Source organism: Archocentrus centrarchus, chromosome 7 (assembly GCF_007364275.1).
Source record: "Archocentrus centrarchus isolate MPI-CPG fArcCen1 chromosome 7, fArcCen1, whole genome shotgun sequence".
Taxonomy (NCBI): domain Eukaryota; kingdom Metazoa; phylum Chordata; class Actinopteri; order Cichliformes; family Cichlidae; genus Archocentrus; species Archocentrus centrarchus.
Window position 1 is genome coordinate 9,521,191 of NC_044352.1, and position 18,502 is coordinate 9,539,692.

Here is an 18,502-nt window from a genome sequence, read left to right on the forward strand (position 1 = left end):
TACACTCAATAAGATTATTTATGTTATTACAATCTGCATTTTAAACAAATAATAATAAAAAAAAAAGATTAGTAAGATGTACAGTATTTGTATGATCGTATCTGGTGTGGACTGAGGACTCGAGTCCACCCAGAGCTCCAGTGAAGGGAGAGGGCCGAGGGCTGGAATGAATTTAATGAGTGCTTAAGTGTGTGTATACAGCCGTGTCTGCGTGTATGTCTGCATGTATCTGCTTGTATTCATAAGTTTTCTGTTTTGTGTCTGCTCAGCCAAGATGTTGGCAGGAGGTGGAATGTCACATGGCAGAGGATGGGTATAAAGGGATGAAAGCAAAACAGAGAGAGAAGAGAAGAGGTGAGGAACAAAAAGGGGAAAAAATGGAGTCAAAAGTAGCATGGGCTCAGTTGGTGTAAATCTGCCCTTCAGGTGGCTGAGGAAGCTTCATGTTTTCCTTGCAGGTCATAAGCCGTCGCAGCTCCAGCAGCACCATCCGGATACTGTAGGAGTTCTGCCACTTGGCCAGCGCAGACACTGCATGCATGTCAACCTGCAGGGCAGAGGTGGATGTGATCAGACACCTTTTGAAGCATTTTTTAGTAAGTACATTAGAAACTGGCTCTATCTTAGATTTGCCTTTTTTAAAATTAATTATTTATCATTATTATTTAAAGTATATTAATTTTATTTTGCAGATCCAGAGGGGTCATATAACCAGTAAAGGATAATATTACAACCACCTCCCTAATACTGATGTGGTCTCCCTTTTACTGCCAAACAGCTCTGAACCGTCAAGGCACGGACTCCACTAGACCCCTGAAGGTGTGCTGTATCTGGCACCAAGATGTTAGCAACGGATCCTTCAAGTTCTGTAAGTTGTGAGGTGGGGCCTCCATAGATCAGACTTGTTCATCCAGCACATCCCACAGATGCTCAATTGGCTTTAAATCTGTGGAATTTGGAGGCCAAATCAACACTTCAAACTCATTGTCGTGCTCCTTAAACCATTCCTGAACCATGTTTTGCTTTGTAGCAGGGCGCATTATCCTGCTGAGAGGGCACAGCCATCAGAGAATACTGTTTCCATTTAAGGGTGTACATGGTCTGCAACCATGCTTAGGTAGGTGGTACGTGTCAAATAACATCCAGGAACAAAGGTTTTCCAGCATTGTCCAAAGCATCACACTGCCTCTGCTGCCTTGTCTTCTTCCCATAGCACATCATGGTGCCAGGTATTTCCCAGGTAAGTGATGCACCTGCATCCAGTCATCCACGCAGTGTAAAAGAAAAGGTGATTCATCAGACCAGGCCACCTTCTTCCATTGCTCCATAGTCCAGTACTGAGGCACATGTACCCACTGTTGACAGGGGTCGGCACAAGCACCCTGACTGCTCTGCGGCTATGTAGCCCCATACACGACAAACTGAAATGCACGGTGTATTCTGAGACCTTTCTATTGGAACTAGCATTAACTTTTTTGGTCATTTGAGCTACAGTAGCTCATCTGCTGGGTCGAATCACACGGGCTAGCCTTCGCTCCCCACTTGCATCAATAAGTCTTGGCCGCTCATGATCCTGTTGCTGGTTCACCCTGCTTCTACCAATTCTGATTACATACTGAACACTGCAGACCAAGAACACCCTACAAGAGCTGCAGTTAAACTCGCTCAAATCCTTACGCTTGCCCATTTTTCCTGCTTCTAATACATCAACTTTGAGGACAAAATGTTCACTTGCTCACTAACATATCAGACCCACTAACAGGTGCCATGATGGTGATAACCAGTGTTTTCCACTTCACAAGTCAGTGGTCATGTTATACTGTCTTTAAATCTCAGGTCCAGTAGCCTGGGAGCTTGAGGGTCCCGCACAGTAGTTTAGCTGTTCCTAGGACTACACTATTCTGGACAGAGGTCTCAGATGTTGTTCCTGGAATCAGCTGGAGCCACTCTTCCAGTTTTGGGGGTCACTGTCCCAACTGTTCACCTTCCACGTCCTCTCTAGCTCTTCTCTCAGCCCTTGGTATTTCTCAAGCTTCACGCGTTCCTTCTTCCTGATGCTGCTATAGCTTGGTATTGGTGCATCTATCAATATGGCCTTCTTCCTCTGCTTGTCCACCACTATGTCTGGTTGGTTAGCCATCACCAGTTTGTCCAGTTGGTTTGTCTGTCTATATCTGGAAGTCCCACGGGATCTCAGCTCGGTCATTCTCAATCACTTTTGAGGGCGTATCCCATTTTGACCTTGGGACTTCCAGGCCATCCTCAGTACAGATGTTCCTGTATATTATGTTAGCACTTGGTTATGGCATTCCATGTATGCCCTGCTTGCTAGCATCTTCCACCTTGCTGTTATGTGTTGGGATTGTCCCAGGGGCAGCTCTGCAGAGCCTGCACCTGTGCTGCCATAATTAGTGCCTCTGTGCTGTCTTTCAGCCCAGCTTTGTCCAGACATTGGTAGGATTTTACAGCCACTTCATCTATCTGCCATTAGTACATGCCATGCAGGGGCCTGTCCTTCCATGATGGTTCCTGTTCTTGCAACTCTTCTTTCTCGGGTTTCTGCTGCCTGAGAAAGGTATTCACTAAGCACATGATCAGTCGTGGCCATCTTTCTGATGTACTCATGGATCTTTGTTGTTTAATGCTGTATAGTGGTTCTATCACTCATACCTTCCTCTTAGCGAACAGTCTCAGGGATCTGGATGTGGATATACACACCTTTAATTTACTACACCTTTAATTGGTGAATTGTTGTTAGACATTAACCTAGGGCATATACTTAAAAAAAAAAAAAAAAAAAAAAAAAAAAAAAGCAGAACAGATGAGTGAGCACTGACACACTTGATCAATTGGAGTGAGTGCAACCACCCATAAAGAATTAAACATTAAGTCCTCAGGTTGGCCTGATATCAATCTCAGGTATGATATCCACCTCCTGGTGGCTCTAGTATTGTTTCTTGGTCCTCATGCAAATTAGGAAAAAAGCTCCCATATTACTAAATTTTTTAGGCTTTAAAAAAAACTTGTAAAATTCTAAAATATCTAAATAAAGATCTCGATGTACATAATGTAAATCACCCATAAATCAGCCATCTCATTCCATAGATGGCTCAGCTATCAGAAGACTTAAAAATGCCCTTTTGACATGAACTTGTACATATGGACTCATCACCACACAGAACCGTTTACAGTAAGTTAAGAGTATTACTAAAAATGAAGATAATAGAGGACAACATATATGCCAATATCTCTCTGATAGGCCATTATCAGCCAACTGATAAACTGGTCAGACTACAGAGCCGATATGATTCTCTTTTGACTGAGTGCACCTTAAATGTTTTTGATATTCGGTTCCCTAATCTCATCGAATCCAGCAAAACTCGTGCCAAATGATATTTTTCAATTGTAATTATTAACATGTAATAATATATATCTTAAAAGTCTCCTGACAGCTGGGACATCCAAATTTAGGCAATCAAGCTTAAAAAAATTTTTTAATTCACATACCACACCGTTGGAGGTGTGCACGCCATTCAAGTTTATCTTTGTCACAAATCTGACAAAAGGTGGTGATTCTGGGTATCCTGGCCCGCATTCAACCTTCAGATTGTACATCCTGTTTTCATAACTTGTCTGTTGACAGAAAAAAATAGGAAGAGGTGAGAAGACAGCACAAAAAACTTTGAAAAAAACCAAGCATAAAACAAAACTGGTACACAATGTTCATCATTTGCAACAACAGTATGTGAAAACTAAAGCAGGAAATACCCTACTAGGGGTTTTTTTCTGGCTCACAAAGGGCCCTAGGGAGGGGTGACAACACATGTAAGCATGACAGTATGGTTAAAGAGTCTGTGGTACCTTATTTTTGCATAAGGTTTTTACATCTGTGCATTTTCCTTTTATCAACAAAAAATATCTGCTAAAATTAAGACAGCTGCTAATTGTACTACAATTCTTGGCTACTGCCAAAACATATTTAGGGGAGTTCCCTCTGCTCCCTACAGACAGGCTATAACTGTGACAGCACTGCTGCATTTTTACCCAAGTTACAAAGAAAAGAGATGAACTGTTGATGAAGACAAATTGGCTGAATTAGATGCAGTCTGACAGATGTAATGTCCACAGTCCTTAAAGGTCCTCAAGGGACTGCAGTGATTAATTTAAAACCCAAACATATTCAATAAGTGTCTTAGAGAAGTCATTTCAACTTTAAAGCTAAGAAGTTAGTCGTTTTAAACCTTATGTGGAACCTTATGTGATATTTTGCCTTTAGTAGGACACTTCTGCTTCACATTTATTCTGACTTAATTCAAAAACATTAATTTAAACCAGTGCAAAGTAGTGTTAATGCATCTGTTTTCCTCTTCTTCACCCGTGCATCCTGATTTGTTCCCTGGTATAATGCAATGCAGAGATCAAAGCTGGCATGTGGTTTAAGTAACAGTTAAGCTTTTTGGCTGCCCCCCACCCCACCCCACCCCACCCAGTCCTCATCTAGGTGTTAAAAATGGCACCACTAACCCTTGGAGGGCCAAGGATCACCCCTCTCCACCGTGTTAAGGTCATGTCCTCATCATCCTCCAAGCCCCAGCTCACTGTTCCATCTCCCACGCCTTTCTGACCTTCCTCCAGCTCTTCCAGGAGCCGGAAATTGCGAGGAACTTTAACGCCTGTTTGTGGACAAACACAGCTATTCAGTCATGTTCACACATGCACACTTCCAATAGGACAGGTAGATTTATCAAGCCAAAATAAAACTGCCAGTGTGCCAGAGAAATGACTTGCAGTTATGAAGTTATGACTCAACAAGCCAGAAAAATTAAGCGACGCCTCTGCTGAGCTGCGTGTGTGTGCCTTTTGACAAGGGCAGGTGTTATCCACGTCCTGTGAGACTGAGCATCTGGCTCCGGCGGTGCTGCATCATTTGGCCTCCGCAGTAAGATACGTCGGAGCTGCACCCTTAACGGAGCCATGCAAACAAATCCAGTCACACGGCCAGCTGCTGCAGCAATTCAGCTCAGCGGCGTCTCCAGAGAAGCTCCGTGAAACTCGGCGCAGGTCACGTTTCCCTGATGAGCTCTCAGAAAACGTACAGTCACTGTTTACGTTTAACAGCCGCGCAGGAAGACTGGCTGTCTGCGGGATGCACCCGCATTTGTTGATGACATTTAAATAACGCTACACACCCGGTTTGCAACACATCGCGTCAGTAAATAAAATGATGTCGCGAATAGGCTGTCATTATCCGGTTGGGTGGCGGTGCTGTGGTTTAACAACAGGATGCTGCAATTTAGATAGCATTCTAAATTACATCATTCAATTTAAAATAAAAACAAGCCACACTGTGTCATAGATGCAGATGGCTGGCGATAAACGGCTCCACGCCTATGAAACAGCATTAAAGTGAGACCTGCTGTCCTTTTACCTAACTTAAGATAGCTTAGCTAGTAGCATCGCTCCCTATTCATTCTCCTCAGCTTTGTTTTAGCTTCTATGTATTAACACAATATAGCACAGCGCGTCAGTGCATAATCAACCTAATTGTGAAACTTAACATGTGCGTCGCAAAAATTAATTGGTAAAAATATTCTAAAATAGCTTTTCGCAGTGATTAATACGTCTCAACCGTTTTACCTGATCCGGCGGCGACCGCCATCTTGTCGCTACACAGCGGGAGCGAGCACGCACTTTTGCCATGGTAGCCAGCGGTGCGTGCGCGAGAAGAAGACAGCAGCATCGCTTCCTTTGTTGCCTCATACAAACTCATCAGTTACGTGGCTGCTTAAAACTGAACCATTATTAGTAGTAGTGGTAGTAAGGGTAGCGCTGTAACATACAAATAATCTCACCTGACGCCCTTTCCAAGCTTTAGAAACAATTTATTTACCCTTATTGCTCCCAGGTTGAGCAATGATTCCAAAAACGTATCCTTTCAGGTTTTTGCTTTAATGATCTAGGAATCCACCCCATGATACCATGAACAGCTAAGGTAGGAGCAAACTTATCAATACCCCAAAAAGAAGCAGCTCCAAACTTTCCATAGTCTGTTTCTTTGTTTGTTTGTTTTTATAGCTTCATATCCCTGCAGCATAGTAAAACTATATAGCATAAAACTATATGCTGCAGGGAATGGTAAAACAAACAAACAAAAAAAACCTAATACTATATATATTTTTTTTATTTGTGCTCAAGGAGCTGCATGACTTGTTTTTCTTTTCAAGCTTAGGTCAACCTTATCACATCCAGTTTGTTCGCAATGCATTATGCCTGCAGTAAGTGGATGACCTAAACAAATTGTACTTCCTTCTCGTAAAATAATACATACAATCTTACACATTTTTTTTCTTTAAATACATTTTCCCTCCTTATCTTTGTTATTTTAGTTGTGTCTTTTGCTTTCAGAACTGCCTTAATTCTTCATGGCATAGATTCAACAAGGTGCGGGAACCATTCCTCACAGATTTTGGTCCATATTGACATGACAGCATCACACAGTTGCTGCAGATTTGTCTGCATCCATGACGCAAATTTCCCATTCCTGCAGATTCCAAAGGCGCTCTCCTGAACTGAGATCTGGTGTCTGTGGAGGTCGTTCGAGTACAGTGAACTCATTGTCGTGCTCAAGAAACCAGGTTGAGATGATTTGAGCTTTGTGACATGGCACATTATCCTGCTAGAAGCACCGTGTTCATAAAGGGATGGAGATGGTCAGCAACAATACTCATGTAGTACTAAGTATTAAGCTTAGTACTCATTTGGTATTAAGGGGCCCAAAGTGTCCCAAGAAAATATCCCGCACACCATTACACTACCACCACATGCTTGAAATGTTGAAACGAGGCAGAATGGATCCATATTTTCATGTTCTTTACACCAAATTCTCATCCTACCATCTGAATCTCACAGCAGAAATCGAGACATCAGACCAGGCAACTTTTTCCAGTCTTCTATTGTCCAGTTTTAGAGCCTGTACAAATTGTATCCTCAATTTCCTGATCTTAGCTTTCTTAGTTTCTTTCATGTTTTTACTTTTGGGGGAGAGCAAATGCACATCCTCTAAATATTTGGGGGTGGTGACCTCTGTGTCCCCGGTGAAATCTTCACCTAGAACTCCTAAAACAGATTAAGGCAGGGGAAAAACAATGATGCAGCTAAAACATCTTTAAACTAAATAAAAATTTTAAAAAGACAGAAAAACACATAGAAATATGTTTATTAGTTTATTTATAAATACAGTATATTATTTACACTGTAAGTCCTCCAACTGGAAGACAACAAAAAGGCATCAAGGCATTAATCTGATATTTAAAACACCATCACCACCACCGGTGTACATAACCAACACCACCACCCACATGGCTCTCACCTCAGAAGAAGCAAGAGTCAAATGAAGAGCAATTTAAAGTCCGTCAATAAACTCTTTTCCCACATTGTTGGCAAGAGGATAAGGCGATTCAATAAAGTCCAAGGACCATTACAGGAGTGACTTCAACACAGCATGTCAACGACTGCCCGCCCCACTTACTAACAACTTCATTTGCTTTCACTAAATTGTTTCAGGTGGGAAAAACATATTTAACTGACCACATACTGTTGCAACACACCATTCAAATCCACTGCTGAAAGATTATTGTCTCTAAGCAGAAAAACCAAATACAGCTCGATCACAAATTCTACCTCAATAACAAGTGGCCAAGGTAACTGTACTGATTTATGGTAACAATAGATCCAAGAAAGCATCTAAGATAATTTGACTACTCTGGATAACAAACTCTGATGTAAATGACTTATTTATGAAATAATGGCGTTAACTTTACAAAAAAAAAAAAAAAAAAAAGTTCAGATTTCATAATTACTTTAATTAATCTAACCACAATCCTGAGATCATCTGGACAGTAAGAAGAAAGTTTATGCATGTTACATCTACGCTCGCAACCAGATTATCCTATGAAAGCCATACATAGCAACTCTATCCAGTCTTTCTCCAAGCAAATATTATGGTTTGGGTTCCTTATGAGCTCATGATACATTTTTATAATAAAGTTTCCAGTTTACATATTAATTACGGTGTGTCATATCTAGTATTTCCAACCTTTATCCTTACCTGTTTTCTTATTTTGTTGATTTACAAAAGCACAAAAACACCCTTCAAACTGTCATTACCTTTATGAAAATCACAAATAGCAACTCACTGAAGCACCGAAACATCCAGCAAAGCCAACGCCAAAATTCCCAATTAGAAAGTTGTCTGCAAAAACGTGTTCACTCACTGCAGTGTAACAGTGCACAAAAATTTTGCCTAATACTGACCAAGAAGAACTACAGGAGTAGAACTCAAGCAGGCCTTAAACTTTAATGCAGTCATATGTAATGACTTCCATTTACCAGCAAAATTACACTACCAAGCGCACACAAAACTGCTTCTCACAACACTCTACAAGCACAATGCAGTCTGCAGTTTACTCCTGCTGCTGACCTATGGTAAATAATCGTATATAATCAAGTATTAAGGATTCTAAAAGTGGAATATCATGTAACATAAAGCAGAACTTTGGCTGCAAACGTAACTATAATGATCATTAATCTGTCTACTTTAAGCTTAACAAGTAAGCCTTTAACCTAGTCAACATGAGAAGGTTAGCTTCTTCCATTTCAGCCTGAAAAACTTTTTCAGAATTTCCTTGGAATGAGGATAACACTTTGGTGGGTCAAACTGGGACCATTTGGTCAAAGTTTGGGGTCATCTCTTCAAAGCAGTACAATTATTTTCCTCTGGAGCGAGTGCAATTGTCCCCATTCATGACTGCTTTCACACAAACTCAAAGGAAAGCTGGTGACCCAGTGTATTGCTTGCACAAGCCAACATGCTATACGCATGCATGCATTCTTTCGTCTTTGTGACATCTTAATTAGAAAGAAAAAAAAATCATGCAATTGCTTAACCAGCTAAATTGTTAAAACTCCAGTTTTTCTGACTTAGCAATTATATGTAAACTATAGAAAAAGAAAGGCATTTTAACCTAATCAGATGAGTTAAGACTTATAATTAAGGGCCTCTTATTACAATGCATAGTTAATTGCTGTACAATACATTTACAAATCAATGACTGAAGCACTAAAACTTTCAACCAATTAATCTCACCTAGAGGTTTTAAAGGAAATTCCAAGATCGTCACCCTTCAGTGAAGCCCTTGAAGCCTGCTTGTCACAGTTACCAGGAAGGTACACAGTGGCAGCGCAGGTCATCGGGAATGTTGCACTCTGAACCTGACAGGTTTCCTCCAACCATACAAGTAATAGCGAGAAGCACAGAGTGAAAATAGTGTTACACAGAGCTGGCACATAAACTTTGGAGTGTCTCACTACATGAGATGCAAACCCCAGAATGACAGAAATGCAACACCATGACAAAAAGTGCTGCAGCTGGACCAAAAACAAACAAAAGTACTGCATCTGCGGCATGTTAAGGCAGCTTGACAAAAACTGCATGTGCCTCGTTCCTGCAAAATGTTTCGTTAACATGGAGTCAAAAACTAAAAGTCAGGACTCGTGATCGTCCGAAGACACAACTTCTTAGGGCCAGATTAACCCAGCAGATATAACAAAATGTATGTCTATTTGCCCAGAGACTTTCATATCAAATGATTTTGCTTGAAAATGACTGTTTCTATGGCCGGATTACATACAAAGATAAACAAAATAAAAATGCCAGTATGATCAAGCAGGAGCGGCTAGGTTTTTTTTTTTTTTTTTTCCTTTTGGTTTTTTTCCTTTAGCATCTCAGTGGTAACATTTCTCTTTGTCAGAATAGTCTAAAAGATGGACGCAGCTCCCAGGGCTGAAAAGTGAAGCCAAAACGGAAGTGCTTTAAACATGCATTCTTTTTAATAGCCACCAGGGAGCGATACCTGTGGTAGCACAAAGATTTCTGGTCTTATGGGAAAACAGCCCTTAGATTTACTTATTTCAGGTCATATTGAATAAAATATTGAGTCCATTTTGCAAATTTTGGTCATTCTAAGTTTCAGGAGGGACAATTATCCATTGCCTGACAACTTGTGATTGACAAGTCGTTAGCCAATGAGTGTGTAGTTCACAGTTCACCCTTGTTTATTACATTCAAAAAGGGACTTCACTAACCACTGGGTGAGTGACCATGTCCATCTTTTATACCGTCTATGTTCCTCAGTACCGCTGGAGTCACACCCCAGACTAAACAATTAAATATGGCTGTGTTTTAGAAACTGTTTCTAGTCTTCATTCTTGAACACCTCTTGTCTTCACCTCGCTTTAAAAACAGTGTCAAAAGTGGGTTGAGCTAAACCCAAATGTGCAAGTACACAATAAATGTAACAGTAATATTTATCAATTTGATCTTTAGCTATCAACATTGGTAAAGCATCCAGAAATTCAATATCACCCCAGCCTAACTACGCACCATGACCTAAATCAATTGCACATCAAGTAGACCCTTGATGAAGTAGAGATGCAAAGACTGATCCACAGAAAATAAAAGTGTGCTAAATATAATGTGATTCATCACTGTGTCAAATTAACAGCTGTGGCTCAGGAGGAGGAAAAAGCGTTCAACCTTTCAAGTACTTTTTTCTTCAGCTTGATTTTTTTATATATATGTGGAGAAAATATTTAATTTCCTTAGAAAGTGATTTCAAATGTATATGATCACGCTTCCTTAGCAAAAGCCTTAAAAAGTGATGAGCTGTGTTAAATATATAAAGTTTTAAGGATATATTGCAGTTTTTTTTTTTAAATATTATCTGTGTGAATGTGATGAAAAATTCCACCAACAAAGCCCTCCTTTTGAAAAACAAATGTGCAAGGTTAAAGCTATGGCATCAGAAACTGTTAGCTTTTCTTCCTATGGATTACAATTTAAGTGAGGCAAAAAAAAGAGGAGGGGGGTGGGGGGACGTGAGAAGCCTGGACGGACCCAGTGCTGTCTGAGGTAGGGTGCAGGTAGCCCGCTGTGTTACTTGACTTTCTGAGCCCATTTCAGATCGTCCGACCTCGGCTTCTCTCCTGTCACACCCTGGATGAGATCCTCCAAGTATCTCCAGAAACCCAGCTTCTCCAGAGGATAGTTCAGCCAACCTGGAGAATAACAATGATAAAAATAGATAAATCTCAAATCATCCCATAATCTTTGGGTCTTTCCCATACCAGACCCTCCCCATTCCCACTCGTGTGTAACACTGAAAGAAGCACTCTTAATGAAGATGTAGGGTGTAAATACAGCAGCAAGCATCCGATCAACACCCATCTCTCCACAAAAAATAAACAAACATAAGATGGAGAGAATTAAAACCTACCTCATCCTTCTTTTTCTTTTTTTTTTTAACTCTGATGAGCTGTTTTGTTTTTGCAGAAGTCCCTGTAATACATAACCCTTTCAACTAATTGAACACATCTAATATTTTCTCACATTGGGAAGCCCTCAGCTAGTCTGCTGACTTTGCTTCTGGGGTCAACCACCAATGTTTCGGGGCTTTGGGTGTATCTGGACCAAAACGTCCTATTAATGATTGGGTGCTGGAGTATCGCCCATCCTCAAGCAATGGCCAGTGATTTCTAGATTGCATTTAGGTCAATAAATTTCTCTTTTTTTTCACCACGCAGACAGTTTACCAGCATATCAGTAAAGCCTGCTCGAATGTAATTGGTCAGGCAGGCTACAATCAGACAGAAAACAGAAACCTTATTGCTCTGAAAATCTTCTCCTTTGCCTACAGATTCTGAAGAGGTCTTTTGACAAGGACAATGGCATTCACAAGATCTCCATGACCACAAAAGTGAAATAATTGAATGCTGGCTTGATAACTGGAACAAATATCAAGAAAATTAAATGTATTAATTGGATTTATGTATAGAAACAAATCATGTTTCGCTTTGTATAGTCATAAGATCATTAAATTGATTAGTCTATAAGAATGCTTCTCAGGGCACCTTGGCGTATCCATGTGTTATCGGTCTGCTTTCAAACTCTATGGGTTTTTGTACAAAGGTCTCTTGAAAAAGAGATTCCAATATTAATGAGAGAACCTGTTTAAATGCAGGATTTTAGAATAATTCATATTTTTACACCAGAGAAGTGTATGTTGGATCCTAGATCCAATGTAAACTGATCTTAGTTTGAGCAGTTTACCGATGAATGTACAGATAGTTGCACATCATGTAAATCCATAAAGGAGCACCTTCCATGACAAACGCATTGTCAATAAGTCAGCATCAGTGCAGAATCACTGTTGGGAGGTTTTGTAAAGCACTACAACCTGAAGTCAGTCATGCAGGCCTAGAGACTGGTCAATGACCCCTCTGCAACCATAGGTTACTAGGGAAATTCCTCAACTGGTTGGTGGCATTCGCTAGGTGAAATTGGTTGCAAAGAAGCCCACGGTACTGTACCAGAAACCTACTTGTGACTGCACTGGTTGCTAGCAGATTGCTGCGATCGCCCGTAGTTTATATGAAAGATGCAGACTTGTCTGCAAACACTCACCAGCTGCTTACTGAGTGGTGGTGAAACTGTGAAAAACGCAAAAGTTTAATAACACTCTAGTTTTCACACAGTCATACACAGCCTTTTCACCACATACACCAACACATGCACCCAGCATATCACCTACAACACTGATGAGGTTAGGCGAAGGTGGCATGGTGGGATAGCAGGCAGGTTTTCCTACACTACACCCTACCAGGGCTGGCTGCACCCTGAGATCACTGCTGGCTCTGGGGGGTATCCTTTCACCTGCACTTCAAAGGGGGGCTTGGTGTGGGTGTGGGTCAGTGAGTGAACTATGTGTGTGTATGTGGACAGTGCGTGCATGTGTGTGACTGGGCCTGGGTCTGGGGTTTGCTGAGCCTTGGCCCCTGTGGGATATGGTCATGAGGGTGGAGGGTTGCTGGGTGGTTCTTGGGCACCTGGGGCCCTGCTCTCAGTTCATGCCAGGGGGCCAGTCTCTGGTAGCGTAGGCTGCGCGTTTTCTATGTTCCTCTAGGGCTTTTGCCCTTTGGTCATGAGGGCCTCTCTCCTTCTGCTGGGGTGGGCTCACGGTTGTTTGTTTCTTGAAGACGTTTCACCTCTCACCCGAAAGGCTTATTCAGTTCTCAAACCAAAAGGTGGAGAGACCCAGGTATTTAAACTCCAGTGGGTGTAGTGCCCTGGAGGTAGTCCCACTAGCACCCAGAGGTTGCCAGGGGGTCGCCAACCAGTCCCTGGGCCTGTATGACTGAGGCCTAATGTAGCAAACCCTCCATGTGAACATGCAAACAGAGTGAAGTGGTTAGGGTTTGTTGGGGTGGTGTGAGAAAAGCTCTGGGTAATCCTGACAAAATAAAACTACAAACCTGTAGTGATGCAGAAATATGTCTCATGAGGAGAGACATGATGGATGCGGTGGTGCTTGCGGGGAAGGATGATATGGCAGTCCTGCAGGAACACGACCCATCGAGGCAGCCCGAAGTATGTGTGAGACCACTTGTGAATCTGGTTGGTAAGAGTCACAAAGATGGCCAGTGCATACAGGTAGCAGTACCAGGGGTAGTTATGGTAAATCTCCGCTGCAGGTATAAGACGACAGAAACATGGTAATTTGTTGCTGCATGCCCCCACCCCACCCAGGAGAAAATTTTGAAGGTACTGGTTTGATCAGACTACATTATTTTCATGGTGGAGACAATGCTATGTTGATACAAAACTCACCAGGGGAGAGGGTGAGAAAGTTAAAGGCCATGTTTGCTAGAGGGACTATGGTCAGCATGCAGTTGTCACCGTTGGTCTCAATGAAGTCGTGACGGGTGATGGCTGTGGGGTCGATGTGGTGCTCTCTGAATGGACGTATAAAGGCCTGCATACATGTGGCAAATTAAGGAAAATGTTTCCTTTGAAAAATGATTATTTGAAGGTCGAGTGATGGGAAACCATACCTTTCCAACGATGGGTAGATCTACTGATCCCCATGTATCAGCCCCCCAATGAACAAGTCCTGATGCAAAGTCTGCGGTGAGGATACCTGCCACTGAAAACGAGAAAAAGAATATCAATAAAAGAGACAGCCAGTAATAATGTGAGAAAATTATATCAGTTTTGATTAAGTAATTACCAATGCCCAGCAGGATGAACCATATATGTCCCTGATGGAAATTGGCAAGGAGGTAAATGAGGTTGAAGGCCATGAGAGAGAAGCAGAGAATGACACTGATGTATTCTTGACATCTTTTGCCTTAAAGAACAAAAAAAAAACAACAGCATTTCAGTGAACATTTCTATTAGTCACACAGCATTTCCAGCACAGACATCAGTTTAGTAAACTACTTGGTAGGTTTGTCTGATGTGGTAGGATCATCTAGTCTTCCATGTTACAACTAGTGTTGGCCGGTTCCTGAATCATCAGAGTTAATGAGTCGAATCTTCCTACTCAATCATGAATCCAAGGTCTCCATTAACCCGGATCATGAGTCCTCTGACTAGCGGCTGCTGCTAAGTGCAAAAGGTGAGTAAGTGAGTGCGGACATTGGGGTAGTGGACTTACTGGAAATACCGCACACCCAGGTCGTTCAGCTGAACTGCGTGACTGACGGACTCACCGGAAACACAGCTGACTCAGGTGATTCAGCTGAACTGGGTCAGTGACTTCACTCCAGTCAGTGATTTAAGTCAATAATACGTTAAATATTCCAATAAATAAGTATTTTCAGCTTGTTTGTTTTAGTTTATATAGCCATTTAAAATATTTCATTCTTAGTCTCTATTCTAATTTGCACACTGAATTTCATTGTTTCATATTCAACTTATACCTTTTGCACATTCGGCATTCTTTGATTTTTTATTTGGCTGCTGTTCTGCATTTCAAATTTTGTTCAATTTTGTTTAAGTCTTGTGACATTTAAATTAAAAGAAAAAAGTGTGTGTGGCTAAAGTGAACCAGATCTCATCAGATTAGTCCATAAAATGAACCGAGTTTACTACCACATTACAACTCAAAGAAGGCTGAAATTTAGTGACCTAGAACCAAAACACTGCAGCAGGTTACAGTGTGAATCCACATCACATCTTACTTAAAGGAGTGAGTAAATTTAAATTATTCCTTGGGGGAAAAAAAAAAATAAAAAATTGTAGTATTCCACCTCTCGATGTTTCACTTCTCATCCAAAAGGCTTCTTCAGTTCTCAAAGAAGCCTTTCGGATGAGAGGTGAAACATCTTCGAGAAATAAAAAGAAGTCCAGTCGCCCCTTTTTTCAAACTCCAGAGACCACAAACTAAATTATTTTCAAACTACTTACATTTTTGGAACATTGCCAATACATAATTGAAAAAATATAATACCAGTTTGTCACATTAACTCTTATGTTTACTCCAATAAACCTGTCCCAAAAAATTGTTCCATTAAAACTTTGGTTCCTAATTTCTCCAGATGGCATGTCCCACTTATGAACCCATTTGATAAAACCAGAATAATTTTACCAAATTATTAAAACTAAATCAAAGGATCCAAGCTGAATTATATGGTAGTGTCAACAAAGCTGCATTTGTTTATTTACCCCTCAAAAAAAAAAAAATCTCATTAATTCAGCCTTTTTTCTCCCCATTGTCCTCCAAGGTTCCACCAGTGGAGCCCCACACAGAGACACTATAAGCAGGAGATATTGCGGGAAACATATGAGTCGACTGTGTTGTTGAACAGGCACACAGTTGAATGTGGTGCCATATCTACCTGTGATCATCACAGTCTGTGGTTATTTCATTTTCCTTGCCTAACGTGAATTTGCATTGCTTTGGATCATAGAAGCTGATCGTGTCGGTGCTTTGTTTTAAGCTATTACCAAAGCCCTAATGTTGGGAAACATTCATCAGCTTTCTTCTGCTTGTTCAAGTCAGGTATTAGTGGCAGCAGACCATGCACTGGGTATCCTTTTTCCCTTCCTGGAAAACCTCCCTGGGAAGGCACCTAGGAAACGTTGCCTGACCCACCTCAGCTGGCTCGTTCAACTCCCTTCACACATCTCTTCACCTTATCTCTAAGAGGCTGAGCTCTTACTGAGGAAACTCAGGTACACGAGTAGAAAATTTTTAACCCTTATTTTTGGGACATTTTTCTGTCCCTGTGAACATCTCTCCCTCATGTATGGAAAGTTCAAATTAAATCTAAATCTCAATAAATGAGAACTGTAATGCACATGTAATGACTCAAAAAAGACTCAATGAATGTGGAAAAGCTGAAAAATAATTCTGAAATTGCACATTTTTCTTAATGCATAAGAAATATCTTCTTTTTTCTGGTAAATTTATACTGGACGGGGCTAAAAGTGTGTCTTTACCTAGGTGGATGCTGTCACAGCACTTTGTGTGTTTTTATTGGACTGTTTTTACAATTATCACAAAAAGTAAGGAAATTTGTGTTTGGTCGATTATTTCTTTGTTGTAACAATGCTTCTTGGCAATAAATCTTATACTGTTGGAAAGCCTGTTTATTTCTCCTTAAATGGTGCTGCATTTGTAAGGAAAATGCATTTGTGGGTTGAGCTGCATAGTTGAGTATGTGGGTTGTAGCCATGAAAAACTTGCCAGATCTTCTCTGCCAATGCCAAACAGCTTATCCTGTTATTGACTCTTGTTTGGTGTCGTTTACTAGATTGGATGATTGAAGTCTGAAGAAACAAGACATACTGGCAATCTAACAGCTTATTCATTTAACAAAGTATCATGTGGAAGAGCCATACACAGTCACAGCAGCCTGGCGCTTCCTCCTCATGCTGGTCACCAGCTTGGTCACACACTGCTGTGGGATGGCATCCCATTCTTCAACCAGCACTTGTCGCATGTCAGCCAGTGTTGTTGTGTTGGTCATTCTGGCATGAACAACACACCCCAGCTGATCCCACAAGTGTTCAACAGAGTTGAGGTCAGGACTGCAGGCATACCGTTCCATCCTCTCCACTCCCAGATTCTGGGGGTAGTCTCTGATCAACCCCGCTCTGTCTGTGTCTGTTTTATTTTTTGTTTTTTGTTTTGTTTGTGTGGGGTTTTTTTTTTTTTTCATCTTGGAGGAGTTCGGTCCCAGACTGTGGAGATACGGGATTGCTACTGGTTGCAGAACCTCTCTGGGCACAACCCACATACTCAAACCCAACTCACAGAAGCACTTTCCTTACAAATGTGGTTCCATTTCAGGGGAAATAAACAGGTATTCCAACAGTGTAAGATTTGAAGGAAATAAATCGACCATACACAAATGTACTTACTTTTTGTTCCAAGTTTAGTTTGGCCCACTTAAGATCAGACTGGGCTGCATGTGGCCCATCAACTAAAATAAGTTTCTAAGCAGTCACATGCAGAATCTAGTTAGCTTTCAGTCGCCATTATGAGTTTAAAATGCATTTGTATAATGGTCGTGAAAAACCACTGACTTAGTATTTAAATAGGATACTAAATGGAGCTCTCCAAACAATCCAGAGCATGAGTTTTTGGTTATGCTTACAGTCCCTGTGTGCTGACTTGGCAACTAACAACAGCACAGCTATGAAAGGTCACAGCAGCTCCGTGACCAGACGAGGTTTCTGAGCCTAAAGCAGAAGCGGTAGATTCTTCTATAACCTCCGCCTGATGCTCGAAATGTCAAAGCAGCACAGCCACTCGAACACAAATTCAGCCACTCTGACATAATTTCCTCTTGTGTCACGACAGCACTGTGGCTGTAACACACCCACACTGCCGCTTACTGCTCGGTGACATTTAAGTGGAGCAGTTAAACACAATCGGCTGTTTTTGTTTGTTTGTGTGTTTAGTAGTTTCCGCAGTTTCTTGGTAACTGAGTAAAGATCGTTGTTATATCGCAACACCACTCGGTGAACAAGCCCCTTAGACGGAGCTGCAGCAGACAGGATCGACTCACCTGGAGAGTACAAATTAGCCAGTTCTCGGGCACCGGCGTGTTGTGGACCCCATCTGGCCGTGCCCCGGCCCGGTCCCTGTGGCTCAAGGCTCTGTGTTTCCCCTCCACACTCGTTCTCGTTAACCGTACTCGCCATTTCTCCGCTATGGGCCCGGCCCCTTCAATCGCTCTACTCACCACCAGGAACCAACAGAATCGTCAACTTCTCAGCCCACAGACAGCGTAACGTTTTGAGCCAATGAGGTGCAAGCCGCTGAACGTAGCAGCCAATCACCGGGAGGTAAAACGTTCCACAGGCAACCAAGTGACCAATGGGTAAGGGGGTTGCGAGGGCGAGCCATCGAATTTCCTGACCTCACCCGTCCTATCTGGTGCCCCGCTCTGCTCGCGCCCGCGAGATACGGGGCCCAAAAAATAAATTCCATGTGGCAAACGTCTTTTTCTGGCAACTTTCTTAGGACAATTGAAAAAATTAATAAAAAAAAAAGCTTACGTTTTTTTCCCCACTTTGTGTACGTCACAGTACAATGTGCCACTTTACGGCAAACGCCATTTTGATTTCAGGAATGAAGCCACAGCTGCAGCGAAG

General features: G+C 41.6%; 2 protein-coding genes across 3 annotated transcripts; both read right to left on the reverse strand.

Moving 5' to 3' along the window:
- Nucleotides 1-5,747, reverse strand: LOC115782605 (ubiquitin-conjugating enzyme E2 variant 1-like). 2 transcript variants are annotated; one of them, XM_030732879.1, is made up of 4 exons: nucleotides 5,638-5,747; nucleotides 4,525-4,673; nucleotides 3,508-3,633; nucleotides 1-547 (listed from the first exon to the last, which is right to left on the reverse strand). In XM_030732879.1, exons 1-4 carry the CDS (start codon nucleotides 5,738-5,740, stop codon nucleotides 401-403), a joined length of 525 nt encoding a protein of 174 aa, XP_030588739.1. In that variant the 5' UTR covers nucleotides 5,741-5,747; the 3' UTR covers nucleotides 1-400. The 2 variants fall into 2 exon arrangements, with proteins under 2 accessions (XP_030588739.1, XP_030588740.1); XM_030732880.1 differs by lacking the exon at nucleotides 5,638-5,747 and adding an exon at nucleotides 4,789-5,266.
- Nucleotides 5,748-9,739: 3,992 nt separating this feature from the next.
- peds1 (plasmanylethanolamine desaturase 1) lies at nucleotides 9,740-18,112 on the reverse strand. Its single transcript, XM_030732878.1, has 6 exons — nucleotides 17,914-18,112; nucleotides 14,124-14,243; nucleotides 13,948-14,039; nucleotides 13,724-13,868; nucleotides 13,369-13,581; nucleotides 9,740-11,115 (listed from the first exon to the last, which is right to left on the reverse strand). The coding sequence occupies exons 1-6, from the start codon at nucleotides 18,047-18,049 to the stop codon at nucleotides 10,994-10,996; spliced, it is 828 nt and encodes a 275-aa protein (XP_030588738.1). The 5' UTR covers nucleotides 18,050-18,112; the 3' UTR covers nucleotides 9,740-10,993.
- Between the last annotated feature and the right edge of the window lie 390 nt (nucleotides 18,113-18,502).